Source organism: Cynara cardunculus, assembly GCF_001531365.2.
Source record: "Cynara cardunculus var. scolymus isolate 2C chromosome LG 2, CcrdV1, whole genome shotgun sequence".
NCBI classification, from domain to species: domain Eukaryota; kingdom Viridiplantae; phylum Streptophyta; class Magnoliopsida; order Asterales; family Asteraceae; genus Cynara; species Cynara cardunculus.
Genome location: NC_037529.1, coordinates 62122764 through 62144369, shown reverse-complemented (window position 1 = coordinate 62144369; position 21606 = coordinate 62122764). Strand labels below are relative to the sequence as shown.

Genomic DNA, 21606 nt, shown 5'->3' with positions numbered 1-21606 from the left:
CATATTATAACATCGACTGAGATAAAGAATAAAATGAAATATTAAAAACACGATGTATCTCGCTGCATTGCGCGAGTACTCTTCTAGTGATATATATATGACGTTTTGATGTTTTTCACATCCTCAAGAATTTTTCTGATGACTATATATATAAATTAATTATAATTACTAAATACAATAAAAAAAAAAACAGGTTTTTTGTGTTCTATCTTTGTGGATAATTAAAAACTAAATTTTAAATTTTGACACACACACACACACACACATATATATATATATATATATATATAAAAGTTGCTAATAAAATTAATTTTTGTTAATTTAAATATTATATGTATAAACTTTTTAATATATAAATCTAAAAAAGCTTTTTACAATCATTTATATGTAAAAATCAATTTATTTTACTTTTTTAATTTACTTTACGTCAACCTCTTCCTTTTTCTCTCCCTCTCTCTCTCTTTCTCTCTATCGTTTAGTGATGCTAAATAGGAAAAAGTCCAAAAAAACCCAATGGATTTTACTATTTGGAATGATTAAGTTTTTGGACAATTTTTTGGAACAAATAAACCATTGGACATTCTAAAACCTGTTAAATAAGTCATTGGACATTATATAACCTGTTAAATAACTCCCTAGACTTTCTAAAATATGTTAAATACATTCTGTTAGTGGAAAAGTCCGAAAAAACCAGTGGACTCTCATATTTTGAACGATCAAGTCCTTATACATTTTTTGAACGAAAAAAAGTACTTATATTTATAATAAAAAAAACAAATATACCATTCTCATTATTCTTCACAAAACATATAAAAGTTGTATACAAAGCATAATAATTCGCATACAAAATTTGGGCATAATTTTACCAAAAGTTAAACCAAAATATATACAAAAAGTTGAACTAAAATATGTAACAAAAGTTGCGCCAAAAATACTAACAATTGCGCTACATATATCAAAAGTTGGGCCAAAAAATACCAACAGTTATGCCAAAATATACCAAAAGTTGGGCTAAAATATACTAAAGTAATGCCTAATCTATGTTAAGGTCATGGTATGAACTAATCTTCATTTGCATCATTAATTTCTGGCGGAGAAATAACCATTTGACTTTCTTGCAACCCTTCTTGATGTCTAACAACATCATCACTTTCATAATGTTCTTCATCAGCAACTGTTGTATCATCTTCATCACGGTCTTCATCATTACCAACAGCCTCTCTTGAAATTGAATATGGTATCGACTAGCATACCTCCCCTGAGTTCTTAATCTATCCGTTTCTTCTTGGCAACTGTTCAGTTCATAACTGTTGAGTAAAAAAATGGAGAAAGGAAAGTAGGTCATTAGCAGCAGTAAGCAATGTTAGGCATTCTCTATCTACAAATTAGACAGTGAGCAAAAAACTATTGAAAACATAACAAATTTGGGGTAAAAAGAAGCTCTAACAGCCCTAATCTCTACAGAGACATCCCAAAACCACCTGCTCGTTGCACTCTTTCAACCCACAAGTCTGATAAGTCCCCTTTGTATTATGGGTGTTCCCATGCCTAAATGTCTGATGCTCTATTTATAGTTTAAATAACTTTTAACATCATTCACCGAGATGCATAAATATAATACACAAGCTCTTTAAAATGCAGGCAGTGCTCTCATTCAGTAAACAGCCTCTAGTTAAACAAGCAAATGTTGAAAGATAAAAGACATCTACAATATGGGATGCATATGTAACATCCATGTAAAAACTACATAGTGAACTTAGAAAACAAATTGGAAGTGATACACTCCAAGTAGGAAAGTCCAAACCTCTGACCTGATACTTGCATCAACTCCCTACAGATCAATTAGTAGGAGAATGGAGAAATAAATTATTCAAACCCTGTAAACTTTAAAACAAGTAAAATTATCAGATCACGTGAAACTGGGAACACACCCCACTACGAAATTGATGTTACAAATTCACAAATGAAAAGAAAATATAAAACACTTAGGGGGCATTTATTAAAACACTTATCCTAAAGAACCATGAAATCGAGATTACACAAATGAATTTTAGCCGGTAAGCACTTACGCTTAAAGTGTTTTTTTCACGGTGGGGGCAATAAACGACAAAGAGAGTTTATAAAAGCATGTAGACATGAATGGGCAAACTTATGCAAAAGTGGGGGAGGGAGTTAACATGAGAAACGGATGTGCTTAAGGAAAGATTAGGATCGTGAAAAGACTCTACATTGGAATCAATCATATATTTCCATCATGTTACACTTGTAACATCTCAAAGGCAAAGGTAGTGTTAAATTGTATATATGAACAGCTACTAGATTAAATGGTACATATGGCATTTCCCTCAGCTAGTTTCATGCCAATTGTAACCCCCAAAACATAAAAACCATTTATTTGATATAAACATCAATTTATACTTTCCATTCTTTGGAAAGAGTGAATAGCCAAACAAATGAATACATTTACTCTCTCCATCTCAAGTTGATCCTTATACAGTCAATATATATTTAGGGTCTGTTTATTAAACGCTTACCTGGTAAGTACTTACTGAGCAATTTTCCTCACCGAATGAACATAACAAGGGGCAAGAATCTTACTCGGTAAGAGCGATGATAAGAATGGAGAGTCTTACCCGGTAAGTGAGGGTAAAGACTCTTACCCGGATAAGCGCTTACCAGGTAAATTGTTGCATAAATACGTTTTGATGTACTACATTTTTACCCGGTAAAATAAATTATAGTGTTGACTCCTAATGGTAAGCGTTTACCGGGTAATCATTTAGGTAAACGGTCCCTTACTCTCTCCATCTTGAATTTTTACTAAGGGGTCGTTTACTAAACCCTTGTCGGATAAGTGCTTACCGATAAAAATTAATACCCTTATTTGTCATATCGGTTAACATTATCGGTCATCAAAGTGAATTATGATAAGTGTCTTTTATCTGGTAAGCACTTACGCTTAAAAACATGCATGTTCTTGAGATATATATATCTATATGATTATATAGATTTAGGGCCTTTAATCAAGAGGAGACAATGATATGCCTATGATGTTACTCCCATATGAAAAACAGAAATATAATTATTGTTTCCTTGGATGTTCTTGAGATATATGTATGTATCTATATGATTATATATCTCTTATGGTACATACACAATGGTAAGCGTTTACCGGGTAAGTGTTTAGGTGAACGTCCCCTAAGTTTCGAGTTTGATCCCTAAACTATGTCATGTTAAGAGGGGTCAAGCTTACCTTGTCCGGTCCAACAATCCCAATCGGTCAGTGGCGAGGCTCAACCAGTCCGGGCTCGACTTTGGTCGAACCTCTGTATCCGGGTGGGTTTTCTTTCAAAGCACTGGTATAACCTACACTTTTCTTTCCCTTATCTCTCAGTTCGTGCCTACCCTTGAAAACAGTCATATTCTTTCTGCATGCGTTTGCTTTATGGAATGATTCTTGGTGAGTGAGGCCAAAATCCAACCCTGATTTTTCCCCATGAATTCCCCCATCATATCCCCTAACCCCTTCACACCTTTCCTCAAGACCACCTCCTTCAATTTATGTTCATCTTCACAGATACAAAAACTTAAGAGGAATGGCACCAGAYTCCATYCTAGAATCATAAAGTGATCTTATTAWWACTCTAAACTACTATCCTCAATAGCTTCTTGCATATCTTAATGGCCAAGAAACCTTCTTCATTCATTAGGTTTTAACAAATGAAAGATTTATATGCAAAAATGTAATCATATGATTGAACAATTTTGGAGCAAACCTGATTAGATGAGCGACGGGTGGTGCGGTGGCGACAGCGACGAGCAGAGACAGGGGAAGAGACGGGGTGGTGCGGCGGTGATGGGGGCGAGGGAGACGAGCATTAATCGGCGAGAGGGAGAAGGAGACGGGGTGTGTGAGCATTAATCGGCGAGAGGGAGAAGGAGACGGGAGGGAGACGGTGGTCATGAGAGGTAGAAGAAGAGGGAGATGAGCAGTCAATTATTTTAGGATTTTTTTAGTTTTTTTTTTTTTTTTTAAATTTAAGGTTACCTTTTATTCAAGTTACAAGTTACATTTGTAAGGAATAAGGATCTATTTAATATGTTTTAAAAAGTTTAATGATTTATTTATCAGGTTTTAGAATGTCCAATGATTTATTTATTCCAAAAAATTGTCCAATGACTTAATCGTTTCAAACAGTAAAGTCCATTGGGTTTTTCTAGACTTTTCCCTGCTAAATAATATTAACCGATCAATATTTATTAATTTACATTGACTTCGAACTTATAAAATGCAACATCTCTCTCCATGTAATATATATATATATATATATATATCATTAATATAATAATTAGAATATTAATGATAGTAAATAGCATTTATATATTAGTATTTAAAAACATTTATTTATTGATTTGTATTTTGAAATTTGTATCAATACATGCTTAAGTCCCAAAATACATATCCATAATTTTATAAATGTATAATCATTACACTTTTTAATTAACTAAATGACAATTATATCATTTATAATTGATAAATTAATGAATTTTCTATCTCATAATTACAAATAGAGTTGGAAAGTGGACATTACTTTTTAAATGAGAACATTTACTTTGAGACAAACTAAAATAGAAAAATGGACACTTATTTTGGGATGGAGGGAGTATTTGTTTTTGCTATTTGTAGACATCATTCGTCTTATAACAATGAATTATTCTCTATATTAATTTATATGTATTAATGATCGATTAATTTTCATATTATTTATAGACTAAGTTTATATTTACCACATTTTTTGTACATATAATTAGTTACCGTGTGATTTAGACGTACACTTATTTATTTCTTAATCAAAATCGGCAAAGGTATCATCCTCTTTTTAAATAGAAAAAAAAATTACATCATCAATCAGACAAACAATGCATAAATTATCCACACCCCCATTGTTATTATTTCTCATTTTATTTAATTTTACAATTTATATACACCCAAATTCTCATTTACATATTTATATAAAAGATTGACGGTTACGAGCAGTTAAAATGGTTAAGACATAACTGCACGACAGTTACAACTGTTAACAGATAAAATTTGAGAGTAGTTACAACTCTCTCAAAATCAAAAGCAACATCAGAAGCGGTACAGACCTCTCAGCATAAAGATTAGAGGCTCTAACACACGGATCAGAGGCTCTAAAGGTCCAGAAGCCAAAGGCTCTGATCCTCGATATTTAGGAATTAGAGCGCAAAATCCGAGCTCTAAGTACAAGGCTTAAGGCTCTTATTACACTGCCTCAAAACTATACTTTGTCAAAATTTCACTAAGTTCGGGAACAATTTCAAGAAGGTTTCCAACCTTTTGAAATCCGTATAGCTCATCCTGAAATTTAAAATTTCAAAGTAAGACACTTCTTAAAATTCCTAAAGGACCACCACTGAGGGCTCTGCCCCTTGGACCCCGCAAGGGGCGCAACCCCCTTGACCCCTGCCTTATGGCGATCTAAGATTTTGATTATGAACATCCAATCAAAGGACCCTCCGATGACCCTCTGTCTCTGGTTTTGTTTCCATTCGTCCTTGTGGAATCACCCGATTTTGATGGGTTTAGACTTATGGTTTTGAGTTTTAGTGACTCGAGATAGAAGTCAAAGATGGAGGCCACTGGATCAGTGGTGACACATGGGTTTAGGTTGGCTAGATTTTGGTGACATTAAGGTACAAGTTGAGAAGGTGCAAACAACAACTTCTAAAGGGAAGGAAGATGTCATAATTGGGGAAGAAGGGGGCAGAAGGGAAGGGAAATGGGGTAGGTGATCATCAGAGATGGGGTTGTTGTCGAAGATGGGATGATCACTAAAGATAAGGATTGGCGTTGGAAACACGAATGGTATTTGTTTGGGGGTGATGGGGGAGGGGTTGAAGGTAGGGTGGATAGTTTAATAGAAGCAAGTAGACAAACAATGACACGAAATCGTGGTGGAAAACTATGTTAGTGTCTCCATGTCCTGGTAATGATATGTTGAGACGTTATCGACGATAAGTGGACTCAAGACTAAAGTAAAGATGACATGGCCAAGCCATGTCTCATCCATCTTTTTTTAAGTACATAATATTCGTATACGGTAAATACTCACGCTTATACACACCTCATTGGTGAGTTTAGAACTCTTAACCTTGTTAAGGTTTTGATTGTACAGGTAACCACTTTCTTAATAATATATAACTTTTATTTTTTAAAGAAAAATTGAAAAAATAAGAAAAGACCAAAATACCCCTCATTTAAAAGATAGACCTAATCGGAGCAAGATGACAAATCATGACAAAATTGGAATAAACAAACTATAGCAATACAGATAAAAACACATGAACCAAAATGAAATTTACATTTTAATATATTCTAAAAGTTACATAAAGTATTTGTAATTTAAAAATATAAATAAGGTTGTGATAACTCTCATTTTGAGCATTATTTACACATCATATGTATGAGTTCTATTTTCTGTTTTAGTTGTGTTTTCTCTTTATGTGTTCGTGTTTCATCCTTTTATTAATTATTTCTTATTTGGAGCTATTGAAGATGTTTTATGGTTATATGCATCAGTTATGGGTTAAGTGTTAGATTGTGAAATATGCCCACCACACTATGGGGGCGACGCTAACTTGAGGACAGCTGAAAATATCATTTTTGTGTGTAATCTTATACTTATTTCAGCTACATTAGTGAAATATTGAATGACAAACTCTTGATGCAAAGGAAGATGAAGATAAGATATGGGTAAAGATTGAAAATACGGAAAGATTTCTTGAAGATTTGGAAAAGATCACTTGAAGGGTACAAAAACAAGATTTGGAGATATCACAAGATTTGTTGGATAGTGCCCCTTTCGCCTGAAGATTAAATATGCTTCTTTCCATCTATAAATAAGAGGCCTTTGTGAACCTTTAGTGGAGAGCTCGAGCGATGTAAAAGTTCTAACCACTTGTTTTTACATTTTATAGTTATAGTTGTAATTTATTTTCAAATAATTTATTTTCAGCTGTTGCCCACTTTGGAGAAGCTGTGGGCATAGTTTGTATTTTACTTTCAACATATTTAACTTTTAAGTAACTCTTTTTTTTTTTACTATGTTCTTTCCTTCAGTTATTAGTTAAACAGTTCTTTGGATGTGAATGTGAGTCAAACTTAATATTAATAGGCAACATTCAGTGTTGCTATCAATGCTTATTCTTGAACTTGGTCACTTGATTCAGGACTTAAACTCAAGAGGGATAAGTCGATCACTTTTAAGTGTTAATATTATATTTTAGACCCATAGATGAGTGGATTCGAAATACGGCTTAAATGAGGCACAAAGTTTTGAGAAAGTTTTTGATAATTATGTAGAGATACATGTTTTGTATTGATTTGCTCATGTTCAAACTTTGGTCGAGATTTATATCACAAAGAGATTTGAGTTTAAATCTTCATACTAATCGAACTTGATTTCTTTTATCAACTTAGACAGATTGGCAAGATTAAGAATCAATAATGGTCGGCACTTTGTGGATATAGTCTATAAAGATTCACTTTCGAGATATCGGGATTTTTATAGACGTTTTTGTGACATAAAGTATCTGAATATCTTGTTACTACTGATCTCTCAAGAAAAACTTACACTCATACCCATTTTTAGTTACTTGTTTATATTTCGTTGTTAAAATCATCAAACTCGCTCAAATATATTTTCTTCTTCTCTAATCGAAATCATTGTATTCTCGATTTACTATTCAAAACTTTGGAGTCATGTCCCTGTGGATAAAATCTCAGTATTTTTACTACTTTATTACTTGAAAGCCAACTCAACAGTGGCGAATACTTGCATCATTAATATGCCGCATTCACGTTATGTGTATTTTTACTATCAAGTTACAAATGTTTATTTTAGAAAAAGTATTTTTACACATCAAATTTCACGTATGTAATTTCAACAATATATAATAAGATAAACGTATTTTTTTAATAATCCTTAAATTTAAACTTCAAAAATATTCCTTGAAATAATCTATACTATCTTAAAAACAACTCATAATGCATTAAGTACTATTTTATGCGTTCAGTTTTAAAATCTTTTAATGTACAATTAAAATAACATATAGTACAAGTTACCAATGCAAATTATTACATTTTCTTTTCATGTTCTCAAGATACTTTTAACATATTTTACTCATGTCTTCACCTCATCCTCCAATGTGAGATTTAAACTGATATTCACCATGAGTTACGAAAAGTTCTCTCGTTCATCTCTCATTCAATTGTTCTAGAACTTTCGGTCTCCCTCTCGATCTCTTGATTTTTTGCTTTATGGTGTAAATCGAACACATTTGTGGAGTCGTTTAAATATGTTGGATTTTAAATATATTGGATTTTAAACTGTCATACAATTTTTTTCATCAATAGACTGTAATTGAAACCATAACTTTTATTTATTCAAATTGTATTAATATGTAAAGACCAAGTGTAATTTATATCATCGTTAAATCTTCTATAATAAAACCAATGAAACTTTAAAATCATTAAAATTCACGGCTCCCTTCACATTGCACGGATACACAACCGGTAATTATTTAAAAAATAAGTTCTTCAACGTATCCTAGAAAATATTCATACTGATAATATTATATCTTAACAATAGTTTTTCAATATTTAAAGTAAAATAATTGTTGTCAGAAATCGGATGCCATCTTTACTATTTTTGCTTTATATTTAATCAAGTATAATCTATTTTTCACGGACACGATCTTGAATTTAATTAAATATGAGAGTAAACTACGAATTTGGTCCCTGTGGCTTGTTGTTTGTAACACTTTTGGTCCTTACATTTTTGAAATTACAGATTCGTCATTTTGGTATACAAAAACTATCAAATTTGGTTCCTCACTCTAATGACCGTTAAAAAAAACCCGTTATGTTAGGGATAACTTGGTCCTTTTACTATTTTTTTACCCGATCAAAATCAGAGACCAAAATTATAGTTCATATCATCTTCTTCGGCCAAACATCGTCTTCTTCAACTATCTTCATCTTCTCCGATCAAAACATAAACAAAAATCAATCCCAAAAAAATAAATCTCAGAATCAAAATCAGTTTCAAAATCCAAATTCAAAAATCAAAGTAATGGAGAAGAACCATGAGTAATAAATATATATATATATATATATATATATTACAAATAAATCTAATCCAAATCTAAATTAAAATCTCAAAACTAAAATCAAACCTATATTTGTATCTTCAAAAAGTAAATCACAGGGAAGAAGTAAACAGAAGAAGAAAATTTCCGCCTTTTGCATCCCCAACAAGTTTGCTTCATAATCTGTAGACTTGATGATTTGGTAGACCTAAGAGGGAGAGGGACGACAACGAGGTGCTTCAATGGGGCATACTGAGATCGGGAGAGAGGGACATCGGCAAGGAAGTTTGTGACTAAGGGGGTGTGACACCGGTAATAAGCACTTTTGAGTGTTTGGATAAACAACTTATACCGGTGTCAAACCGATAATAAGAAGTTTTTGAAGAAGTTAAACCCTTCTGACTTATAATAAGTTGATAAGTGAGTTTGTAGAAAAGCATAAGTTGTTTCAAATAAGCAATCCCAAACACCCCCTAAATGGTTTGCTTTAGGCGATGATTTGGGGTTTGTCATGACCAAAGGGAGAGAAATGCAACGAGGATCCACAGAGGTTTGATTTGGGCGAAGGAATGGTGGTGACAGTTTGGAATTCGTTGATGGAGGAGTGGTGGGGTAGTGGTGAGGTTTGTTGGCAATCGGGTGGGAATTAGCTGACGGAGAGTTGTAATCGACGAGGTGTATGCATACGAAAAACTTTGTTCTGGGTTTAGGTTTACGTTTTTTGGTGTAAATATTATATTAAGTTACATTTTTGGTCCCGTTAATATACATATATATTAAAGAAATTGAGATAAAAGTAGAAAAAGACTCCTGGCTTGACGGGTTCTTTTTACGGTCATTAGAGTGAGAGATCAAATCCGGTTGCTTTTGCATATCACAAAGCAAATCTGTAATTTCGAAACTGTAAAGACCAAAAATGTTAGAAAGAATAAAGCATGACCAAATTTGTAGTTTACTCTAAAATTTATAAACCATAATCATCTAAAAGAATCTATACTATATTATAAAGCATTTGACAAAAACTCTTAAAATCCATTTTTATCATGAAGTATTATTTATTGATACATATTACTTAAAATTCAAGATTACAAGTAAATTATGCGTAAATATAACTTATTAAAGTTTAATGTTTGAATTCGTGTAACCAACTATAGATAAACATAATCAAATAGAGAATAAATATTTTATTTTAAATATAAAAATCTAAAATATAATTAAGATAATTATCGAGTTCTAACAGAATCATTATCTTTATAAAAAATATATTGTAAAGCCATAAATAAATTACTTCATTATTTGACTTAAATTAAATTATAATAAAAAAATAAATTATATAAAAACAAGAACTATTAAATAGTTAATTTGATATTGATATTGATATATTTTTAAAAAAAATTATGACGTCTTCAAATTTATATTTATTCAAAAGTAAAAACATTATCTTTCTCAAAACTACATAAATCGTATTATATCAACAAAGACAAAAAAATAAAACAAAATATTAAAATGAATATGTATCTTAATGCATTATGCGAATATCTTCTAGTATGAAAAAGTATCCCTATAAATATTATATTTTGATATATAAGAATATTCAAAAAAAAAAATAATTTATTTATTAAGTAATATAATAAAAAAAAAAACTCTTAAATCTGGACGTTTGAAGTTTCCGGGAAACTGGCAGGATATGTGAAAGCCAGTTGATTCTTCGTGTCTTCCCAAATTATTTTTCGTCTTGCTTCCTCCGTCCGACGCCATTTTTATTATACGTTTACTTTCATCTTACAAGTTCATACAAAGAAGTCGTCGGCTTCAATGAGGTAAAACCTTTTCTTTATGGGTTTCTCTTAATTTGCATTTTTCCCGAATGTCTGATGTTGAATCCATACTTATCTTGGGTTCAGTTCGTATAGATTCTGTGCTAAAGTATGTTGATTCTTTCACCAGGGGTAAATCAATGTGGTTTCAAATTTAAAGTAGCTATTTTCTTGGCGGGTTTGGTGAAAGGATTTGGCTCATCAGTTATTTATGTGTTTAAGAATTATTGTTTGTTGGGGGTTTTAGTTTGTTGATCCCCAAGCAAGCAGCTGAAAGATTGCTGTGATCTCCAAATTCAAGGGATAACGCGTTGCAGGCCAGGTGTTTGAGTTAATGCTTTCATTCAATAAGTTATGTTTTAAGCAAGATTTTTGAGGAATTTGTTTTAGAGATGGGTAGGGAGATGCTAAACCACGAGATGGACGAAGAGGATTTGGAGGCAGGATCATCCACAGGAGTTCATCAACCTCAGACGCGTCCCTTTCCGACTCGTTATCCTGGTCTGGTTAGACTAAAAGCATATAGATTTGATGGGTTTGGGGATTACTGTGATAAAGAATGGGATTTAGCAGAGGGTAGCGGCAAAAAGTTCTGTTGGTATCATGTTGAACTTCCTAAAGGGAACCAAAAACTTTCTCAATCGGCAAAGTACCTAATTGATGTTCTTTGTCCACCATTGAAGCTTCAAGGCATTCTTTCTTTAGTTAGCAATGGACCCTATTGTGCTCATGTTGATGGGGCACTTGTATTCAGGGTCAACTCACCTGGTCCAGCCTCTAGCAAGTTTACATTCAGATTGGCTGCTAGAATTACTGAGCATTCAGTGATTACTGTGTCATTAGGCCGGGTACCCAGATTGGGTTTTTCGCCCATGGGCCAGTCTCTTCTTACTGAAATTCCAAGTGTCGAGAGCCCAAGTCCTAAATTTGGTAGAGATGAGACGATAGAAAGGGGTGGCATTGTGATCAAGGAACATGTTCTTGATTTCTTGTTGACGATGAATCATTCTGAGGAGGCTGACAATCCTGTTCCTAAATCTGTCTCAAATCTTGTTGTTCATGTTATTGACACGCATCTGGATCATCTTGAGGATGTTGTTACTAAACTTGAGATTGAGCTCGATTCTGTAGAAGTTGATTTGGATAAAGGTAAACTTGTGTTTCTAATCCGAAATCTTGAATCATGGTTTGCATATTCATCTAGTGAACTCATCATACTTCAACTTATGTTTAATAATGTAATTTCCAAATTTCAGGTGGTTTTGCTTTGAAGAAACAATTGTTGGACGATAGAAGATTTCCCAAAATGCATCTAGATTTGCAACGCCTCCTGCAGGTAGTTCTTGCCACCTTCTTTGACTCCTTCCATCCTAGAAATGATTTCATATTTGGCTTTTGAACTTGTAACTTGAAAATAGATGACAGTTATTTTTCCATTGTTTATAGAAGAAGACAACTACATTGAACTGCAAAAAATAATATCATGATCCAAACAATTTAGCCAGAGAATAGTTACATAAATCTTGGCGATTAGGAATCTTTAGGGGGAGTATGGTACACAGACGGGACTGAATTGGCCTGGACAGGCGAGAGAGAGGTAGGTGGGTGAAAAATTTGATACGCTTAGCTTAGAGGGTGTTTACTCATGCCTTAATCAGCTTAATGGATATTTTGGCTTATTCCCACAGCCATGTATGGATGTTTACTTGCGGCTTACGCATCATCAATAAAAGAAAGAGTCCTTGCGTTGGACTTAGTGGGAAAGGTAGGGGTTCAGCGTGGCTTAATGATAAAATAATGAGCTTATTCGCACAGTATGGTGAGGGTGTGTTGTCCCTGTTAAGCCAAAAAATTGACAATTATACCCCTAAAATCCCACGCCTCCCCTTTTCGTTTCACTTCAAACCCTAGCCAACGTCGCCTCTAGAACGGTGCTGCACCTCTTCTCCGGAAACTTTTCTCCGTCCCGCGACCTTCTTCCTTCGGTTTTAATCAACACAGGTACCCATTTTTGTTCCCGTCGATTTCTCCCCTGTTCACTTTCTTGTCGATTTCTCCCCTGTTCACTTTCTTGTCGATTTCTCCCCTGTTCACTTTCTTGTCGATTTCTCCCCTGTTCACTTTCTTCTTGTTGATTTCTCCCCCCATTCACTTTCTTCCCGTCAACAATATTTGTTCCCGTCGGTTTTCATCGCTGGTGCTGCTTCACCGAAAAAAATATCATTGCTGGTGCGAAAATAAATCGAAACACTTTTATCTCATTTATCTTCTTTATTCAGTAGCTTGGGTTTTTTGATATTTAAGAACAACAATTTCAGTAGCTTGGGTTTTTTTTGGATGTTGAGAGATGCAAACCATGAATCTGATGAACTGAAGGGTATAAAAATGTCATTTCTATCATTCAGACTATTATTCAGGATAGAAAAGTAAACAACAACATACTTTTATCCAAACAGACAAATTTATCCATACAAGACTTAATGGAAAATTTGGTAAACAGCCCCTTGTCCTATTTCCCAAATTTTTGTTCCACCTATTTTGGTGTTTTGTCCCACTCAAGTCCTATCGTGTCTAAGTCTAATGTCGTGTCAAACATGGTACAATAAGTTTTGTTGCTCGCACATATCAAACGTACCCTCAAAGTGCTAGGCTTGACTTTCCAAGTAATTGAGGCTGGATAAGTTTTGTGTTATTTTCTAGCAAATCTTCCTTATCGTGAAGTCTCGTGTCTTTTTATGAACACAGTCGATTGCACACGGGGAACAAGTGTTCCCGCGAGTGAAAGAAAAGTGTTCCACCAAAGATTGGTTTAGCAGTGAAGACATCAATTCACTTGAAGAGTTGATTGGGCGACTCCGAAGACTAAAGGACAACGTTGGCTTCATAAGCAATCGAGTCACAGCCGTCCAGGCTGGTCTTGACAGCTGGCAGGCCGAGCAAATCAACAGAAAACTGTACTGTCTCTCTTTCCTCTCGATCATATTCCTTCCGCTATCCATCATCACAGGAGGTTAGATTTTTTACTCGAAACTTACCTATTCAGTATCCTTTTAGCATTAAAATCATATCTTTTTGTTCACTCATCAGTACATCCTCGTTTACATGTATAATTTGATTATTGAGGTCAAACAAGAAAGTTTTCAACTTCAAATTTATTAAGAAATTTATTTATTTTCAAGAAAAGTTTGACAATGCTTTACCTGGATGCTTCTTGCTGTTAAACTTCTCTCTGAATTCGTAATAGTTTTGAAGTTGAAATGCAATAGGTTTGACCGCACAAACCAGATTGAATCGTATAGAGTAGAAGATACCAACAGTACAAAGACTTGTTGTCTTAAGTTGTTGCGACATTAGACTGGGCAGGACAGACCTGAGTGAGACAAAAATGCAAATTTTCTGTCGTGAAGATATGGGACAAGATTGGTAAATTACTAAACTACTACCCATGTCAAGTTAAAAGCCTAAAACCCTCATCTACCTCATTCTCATCCGTCCCGTCCGATCCGGTCCAGTCCCATCCCGTCTACGTATCAAACGCACCCTTGCTACTTTGTTAACTTCCTGTAACCAGTAACCACCCTACCTAAAGGAGCCCAAAATCACCAACGTTCACTCCGACCCATGGTTCCACCATCTCAGAGTCCCAGATTGGCTAGACTTGGACCCTTTCTCTTCAATATATCTTAAGTTGAACTCCCCTTCTCTCCTCAGGAGCTCTTTTGAAGAGTGGTCTAATGGAGTTCCACGTATTTTTACATGGTATCGGAACTGAGGTCTACCATCTGAGACATCTTTTCCCATCTAGTCTTCATGGCAGGGGTGTGTGTTAGATCGGCTAGACTTGGACACTTTTTCTTCAATATATGCTAGAACCTCCTCTCCTCTCCTCTGCGGCTCTTCTGGAAAGTAGTCTAATGGGGGTTCCATATATATTGAGACAGGGGCATACATTTCCAAATGGCACTTAAGCTCTTGATTTCATATTTTGACATTGAAATTTTCTTGGATTATATGCCGACAGTGTTTGGGATGAACGTGGGAGGTGTCCCTTGGACTCAGCAAAGAGACCCGAAGCTGAAAAATGGTTTCAGAAACGTTCTGTTGGTTTGTGTGGCGACATTAGTTCTTGTGCTCTTATGCTTCCTGTTTCCATTCCTCTATAGCCGATTAACCGCGTGGAGAAGACAAAGAGCTTTGAAAAGAAGCTGGTCCATCAACCATAGATCCTTCCTCAAACGAACCATCGGAGGTGGGGAAAGGGGAGGGTACCTTCGGCTTTGAGGCCAATCAAGCATCGTTCGCCCTGTAAACGCCACCGCTCTTGGTGGGATTTTTTCATTTGGCCTTCTACAGCTTCAATTTCAGTTAATAACAGAATATTTGTGTACCTTTTTCTTGCTATTCTTTATTGAATTTTTCCAAAGGTTTCTTCATTGATCCTAGATTTTGCATTTCCCTTCTTTATTGCTAATTATGATGACGTCTCTTCACGTGATTCGTAATTGTTTGACAGGGATGAGACACAGAATTTTGGGACAAGAAGTTTCTAGCATTTAGGGGCCGTTTACCAAACGCTTACTCGGGTAAGCGTTTACCAAGCCATCTTATCTAACCGAATGAATATGGTAATGACCAAGAATCTTTCTTACCCGGTAAGATCGAGACAAGAACCGAGAGTCTTACCCGTTAAGTGAGAGCAATGACTCTTACCGGATAAATTGTTGTATGTGATGTCGTTTTGGTGGACTGAAATCTTAATAAGTAAATAATAATGCTAACTTTCACTGATAAGCACTTACCAGATAAGTATTTGGTAAACGGACCCTTGCACACTTTTTGCATCAACCTTTTGTTACATCATTTTTTCTAGGCAAAGTTTGAAATGTATTTTTGATATTAATCTTAAAAAAATATGACTCGACAAGATTCATGTGTATGTATTTGGGGTCTTACTAAAAGCCAAAAACTAGCTTCAGTTACTTGTATATATATATACATACCGTTCCGATGAATGGTTAGCGAAGTGTGTTTTAGTTTTTCATTTTCTTGGATTTTCTACTGAACTTCCCTCTATGTTTTTATGTGATCTTTTATGGTAAGTTGTTATTGATTTTGAAGATGCAAATACGATAATAAATTAAGAAAGGAGACATGGCATGTGATGGATTGGATTGTGTTTTATATATTTGATTGTATTAGAAGGGTATTTGCTTAATGAAGCGAGATTTATTTCGATTTTAATATTTCGTTTTATTTTTTGTCTAAGTCGATGTTATAATACGGTTTTATTTCGTTTTATTATGAGCAAATCATATTTATATAATTACAATATTATACAAGTATACAATGTTAACCTTGTGTTCTTAAAATCTCTTTAAAATTCAAGATTACAACTTATTATTACATATATTAGAAAGGTACTCACGCAATGCAGTGAGATACATCTCGATTTTAATGTTTTATTTTATTCTTTGTCGCTATCGATGTTATAATACGATTTTATGTGTTTTTAAGAAAACGATAACTATTTTATTTTTGAATAAAATATAAATTTGAGTGTATCATAAAAATTTGAATTTTTTTATATCAATGTCAGTATCAAATTGACTATTTAAAAGTTTTCATTTTTTTGTGTAATTTTTTTAATTTATTTTTTTATTATAATTTAATTTAAGTTTAATAACGAAGTAATTTATTTTTGGTTTAATAATAAAATATTTTATAAAGATAATAATTAAGTATTTCTAAATGATTATCCTAATTATATTCTAGGTTTTTTATATTTAAAATGAGATGTTTATCATGTATTTTTGATTATGTTTATCTGCAGTTATTTGCACAAATTCAGACATATAGCTTTAATAAGTTGTATTTACGTACAATTCACTTGTAATCTTGAATTTTAAGTAACATGCATCAATAAACAGTACTTTATGTATAAAAAATAGTTTTAAGAGTTTTTGTCAAATGTTTTATAATATAGTATAGATAAGTAACTTCTTACCGTCAATGTTTGACCTCTATAAAACTAACTGATATAATATTTCATAAAACTGATAGATCAACCGGAAACTCTCTTCCCTTCCTCAAAATCACACAAAACTATAAATAAAATTGGAGAGGGACGAGAATAGAATGAAACATGAATCGGAATTAAAGTTCAGGTTCTGAGCTTCAGAGTTGATGTGTATCATACAATCAATATAAGAAAAGATATGTCGGTAATTTTAATTTCAAGATGCTATTTAGTGTGATTCCACGCTTGTATAAGTGAAGTTGAACCTCACCAAATACTTCATGGTGTCATTACAATTAGTTGACTGATTTTAGATGTGATCTATGTCGCATCGTCATTATCTTTGGTTTGAGCCTCATTTGGATTGTATTCACCAATTTAGTTTTAGTTCAATGAAATATCGGGTCCAATATAGAGAAACACAAAATGAAGTGCAAATTAGAGAGACATAGAACAAAACCAACCTTATTCATCAAAATTAGAGTAATATTTAACCAAATTTTATGTTCATTTCGTCTTCTATCTATATAAGGTAGGTTGTGAGAATAAGAGTTATGACGAAAATATGAGAACAAAACTTTATATATCTCATGGGTCTAAATAACTCGTTATGACGTCAAGGCTTGCATTCATCACCGTGTTAACCCCATTGACTTCACTCTAAGGCTTAACTCACTATAATTCGTTATGGCACGTTACAACGCCTTATTTTGTAAGGTGCAGGGCTACTTTAATATATAATTTGAACGATAAATGATAATTATGTATGAAACATACAACTTAAATAAACATAAAAAGAAAACCTAAAAACTAAAAACATAAATAGATAAATATTTACTCAAATTTCTGTACACGGAAAGTCGAACACGAATTCTTTGAAAATTGAAAAAAATAGTGAGTAGAGATTCAAGAGATTTAATCTCGATTTTACATTCTTGCTATAATTTTCTATAAGCTCTATATATTTGGTATCAATGGTTCTTCTTTCTTTTTACTTTTATTAATTTATATGAATTTAAATTGTTCGAAAGTATTATTCAAAACACTAACACATACAACGGTGAGAGTGAGTGTGAGTGTGTGCTGCCTTAAGGCACACCTTCAAAACGTTGTGATTTTGCCGTAACTCGTAAGGCTTGAGACTTGACTTCGCCGTCACATCATTTAAAACCTTGATATATCTTCATCTACCTCTAACTATTTTATTACCAAACTTTAACAATTTCGTGCATATGAAAGTGATTAAATATATGTAAAAAGTTGTAAGAAAAAAAAACTGAAACATACGAGCACACAGATTTCATATATCTATAAACTAAGTAGTAAAACAACTATATGAACAAATTTCCACTTGACTACCGACATAACAGGAGTAAAAATAAAGCTTCGAAAACAGCATCCAAATCATATAAATTTTTAGGAGTGATAAGAAATAATATAAGACTATTTCTATGAATTTGGTCCTTCCTATCTCCCCAAAAATATTAAACTTACTTATGGCTAAACAGATTTTCAAAATAAAATGATCAAAGCCAGATCAAAAACAGATTTTCCATGAATAGCATACAACAATTGTTCTGGATCTAACCATTTCAATTTGAAAAAAAGTGTACCTTATTTTCAGAATATGAGGTCCACATAACGTACGTAATGGGGAAAATCTCATAGAATCTGGAAGGATGGCACATACAGATTCATAAGTTCATATGAAATCTTTCATGTTTGCAGGAACAACCTTAGTACCGCCACTCTCTTGATTTAATGTCGCCGCAGCTGCAGCGGCAGCCATTGCTTGATACTGTTGTGCAGTTGGTTGCAATTGCGGTTGTGATTGTTGCAGTTGTTGCGGTTGTTGTGGTTGTGCAACCGTGCCCTGGGTGGTGTAGTAAATCTGCCTTCCAGTCCCGTTGTCGTACGCCACCTGAGCATACCCCGCCCCCGGACCCGGATCTGTCACAGCTGTTGTCGACTGGACCATCCGATAGCCTTCCGTATATGTCGCCACTTTTTGTGGTAGATACTGTTGCTGTGACGACAGTGTGGTTTGCTGAGTCACCACTGGTTGTGCTGGTGGCATAACGTTATAAACTGGCTGATCTCGGTAAACCTCGGTTGGCATCCTCTGGACGTAGTATCCCTGGCCGTGATTGACAGGAGCGGTAGCTGGTCTTGCCATGGGCGCGTGATACATACTCGCGTGAGCTGGAATCATGTAAACGGGTTGTTGATCCGATGATATTGTTGATGTTGTAAATCCGCCGGAAATTTGGTATCCGGCAGCAGGAGCGGGTACAGTTCCCGGCAATGTTGTCGGAGCTACTTTTTCGGTCATTTTCGGGACATAGTAGTCTCCTGTGTAACCAGCACCGAGATTATCATCACTTGGTTTCCTGTAGAGAGCCGGTTGTTGCTCTTCTCCAATTCGCAACCTCTGTAGGTCCTGGATGTGTTTCTGGATCCGATCGGCTTCGATTCCACGCTCATCTAGAACAGCAATTTCGGGCTCATGTGGATGAATATGCGGATCTGCGATATGTTGATCTCGAGTTTTTGACGCCACTCCAGATGGCTGCATCGGCATTCCTTTGTCCGAACCGAAAAAGCGTTCCACGTTCCCATGCGGCGGCGGTGCTGACGGTGGCGTGTTAGGCTGCACATGACCAGAATTCAAAGCATCCATAAACCGTTCCCGCTCCGATCTCCCCTCAGTCGAACCAAAACTGTGAACGGGAGTCAATGCCGGACTTTGACCACTAAGAGGAAAGAGAAACAGCCTCAACCTCGCTGGACTAGGCGAAGCTCTATTCAACCGATCGTACTCGTGCATCATGTGTTCCAGATCATCATCATTCGTGACGGAAATCAAGGCGTCTAGATCTTCACCCGGCAACTGGTACTTAAAACAAACTTCTCCGTCACATAACGCCGTTAATTTCGCGTTGACAGCAGCAAACTTCACAAAACGATCAACAGCTAGGATCTTAGTCTCCCCACCGACATAAGAGAGCTGGTTATCATGAGGCCTAGGGTGGATCTTACCTCCATAACTGCACATAACCTTCACCTTATAGTTGTTCCCACTGCTATTCGTCGAACCCGACTGATCCTCCCACGGCTGAGGATTCTCAAAGTCCACGTCACGAGACCTGGGAGACGACTCGCCGGACTCCGCATAGGAGGTGTAGGAGTAGTTCTCCATCGGCGCAGGTTATCAAAACAGAGGAGGTTTTGCTATCGGTTTGAATCTTGAATTTCTTCTACTCCATTCGGTAGGAATCAGATGAATACAGAAAGTGGGGTTTTATCCTACTCTTTCGTGCCTGGGAATTTTTAAATTGACAAGTGGTTGCATTGAATTCCGTGTTACAGTTATCAGTCTGTACACCGTAAACGGTGACGTGGCTTGTGGGTGATATTAAAGTCTTGGTGACAGTAGCATGGCTTCGAAGGTTAGCTGGAATTGGCGGGGTCCAGTTGGGATAGGTACCATTTCCCCCCTTGCAAACTGCCAACTTTATTATTGCCAGGTGGATTGTTCTTATAAATTAATTAATTAACACAAAACCATATTATTTCAAAATATAATAAAAAAATTAAATCACGTTACTTCACCGCATTAATATGGTAAGTAAAAGTGTTCATGGGTTGGATTAATCGGATAGAAGACTTTTAAACAACCCAATCAAATACTTATGATTTGGAAAAAATTTAATCCAACCTAAACCAAAGTGCAACCCAACCCGACCAACCCGTGTTGGTCGGGTTGATACTTTGATATATTAATATATTCTTCTAACCTTGAATATGTTATTTCTCTACTCATAATTTATTTTTCATCATCAACCATTTGATACAACTTATCCATATTTCTTACGTATATTACATTCAGTTAATTTTCTCAATTTACATATATATGAATGAGTTATATAGAGATATGAATAGATTGAAGATATGTGTATATGAAAAACATACATGATAGTGTAATTGTCTAATGTATATATAAATAAAAATTCAACAATCATATTAAATCCAGAATATAAAAGGATATCGGGTTCATCGGCTTGGGTTGGGTTTAAATAATAGTAACTCAATATCTACGGTTTGATAATTTTTCAACTCGATTAGACATCGGGTTGCTTCGGGTTGGGTTATTTCGCATCAAGTTGGGTTGAGTTGATCGAGTTGGTCGGGTTTTTGAGCACCCCTAATGGTAAGTACCAAGAATCTTACCCGGTAAGAGCAAGACAAGGACCAAGAGCCTTACTCGGTAAGTGAAGGCGACAATTTTACCACGGTAAGCGCTTACCGGGTAAATTGTTGCATATAATATTGTTTTTATGGACTAAAATCTTACCCAATAAGTAAATAATAATATTAAATTTTACCGGTAAACACTTACCAGGTAAATGTTTTGCAAACGACCTTTACATGTAAGATAGATTTTTCATGTTAAATTTTGAAATCTAAAAATTATAAAATTAACGTGGGAGGATATAAAAAAGTGAATCGAAAAAAGGTTTTGGAAATGATGAAGTGCTACTTGTGATTAGACAAAAATTGTTTTGGAGTGTCTTGGAAGATAAACATGAATGATGATTAAAA

General features: G+C 34.6%; 2 protein-coding genes across 3 annotated transcripts; one reads left to right on the top strand and one right to left on the bottom strand.

Moving 5' to 3' along the window:
- The first annotated feature begins 10936 nt into the window (after positions 1-10936).
- On the top strand, positions 10937-15426 carry LOC112506870. Its single transcript, XM_025111174.1, has 5 exons — positions 10937-10991; positions 11119-12137; positions 12245-12324; positions 13734-13998; positions 15010-15426. The coding sequence occupies exons 2-5, from the start codon at positions 11381-11383 to the stop codon at positions 15267-15269; spliced, it is 1362 nt and encodes a 453-aa protein (XP_024966942.1). The 5' UTR covers positions 10937-10991; positions 11119-11380; the 3' UTR covers positions 15270-15426.
- Positions 15427-18277: 2851 nt separating this feature from the next.
- Positions 18278-20261, bottom strand: LOC112507564. 2 transcript variants are annotated; one of them, XM_025112205.1, is made up of 2 exons: positions 20044-20126; positions 18278-19957 (listed from the first exon to the last, which is right to left on the bottom strand). In XM_025112205.1, exons 1-2 carry the CDS (start codon positions 20047-20049, stop codon positions 18707-18709), a joined length of 1257 nt encoding a protein of 418 aa, XP_024967973.1. In that variant the 5' UTR covers positions 20050-20126; the 3' UTR covers positions 18278-18706. The 2 variants fall into 2 exon arrangements, with proteins under 2 accessions (XP_024967973.1, XP_024967972.1); XM_025112204.1 differs by having other exon boundaries at positions 18278-20261.
- Positions 20262-21606: the final 1345 nt, after the last annotated feature.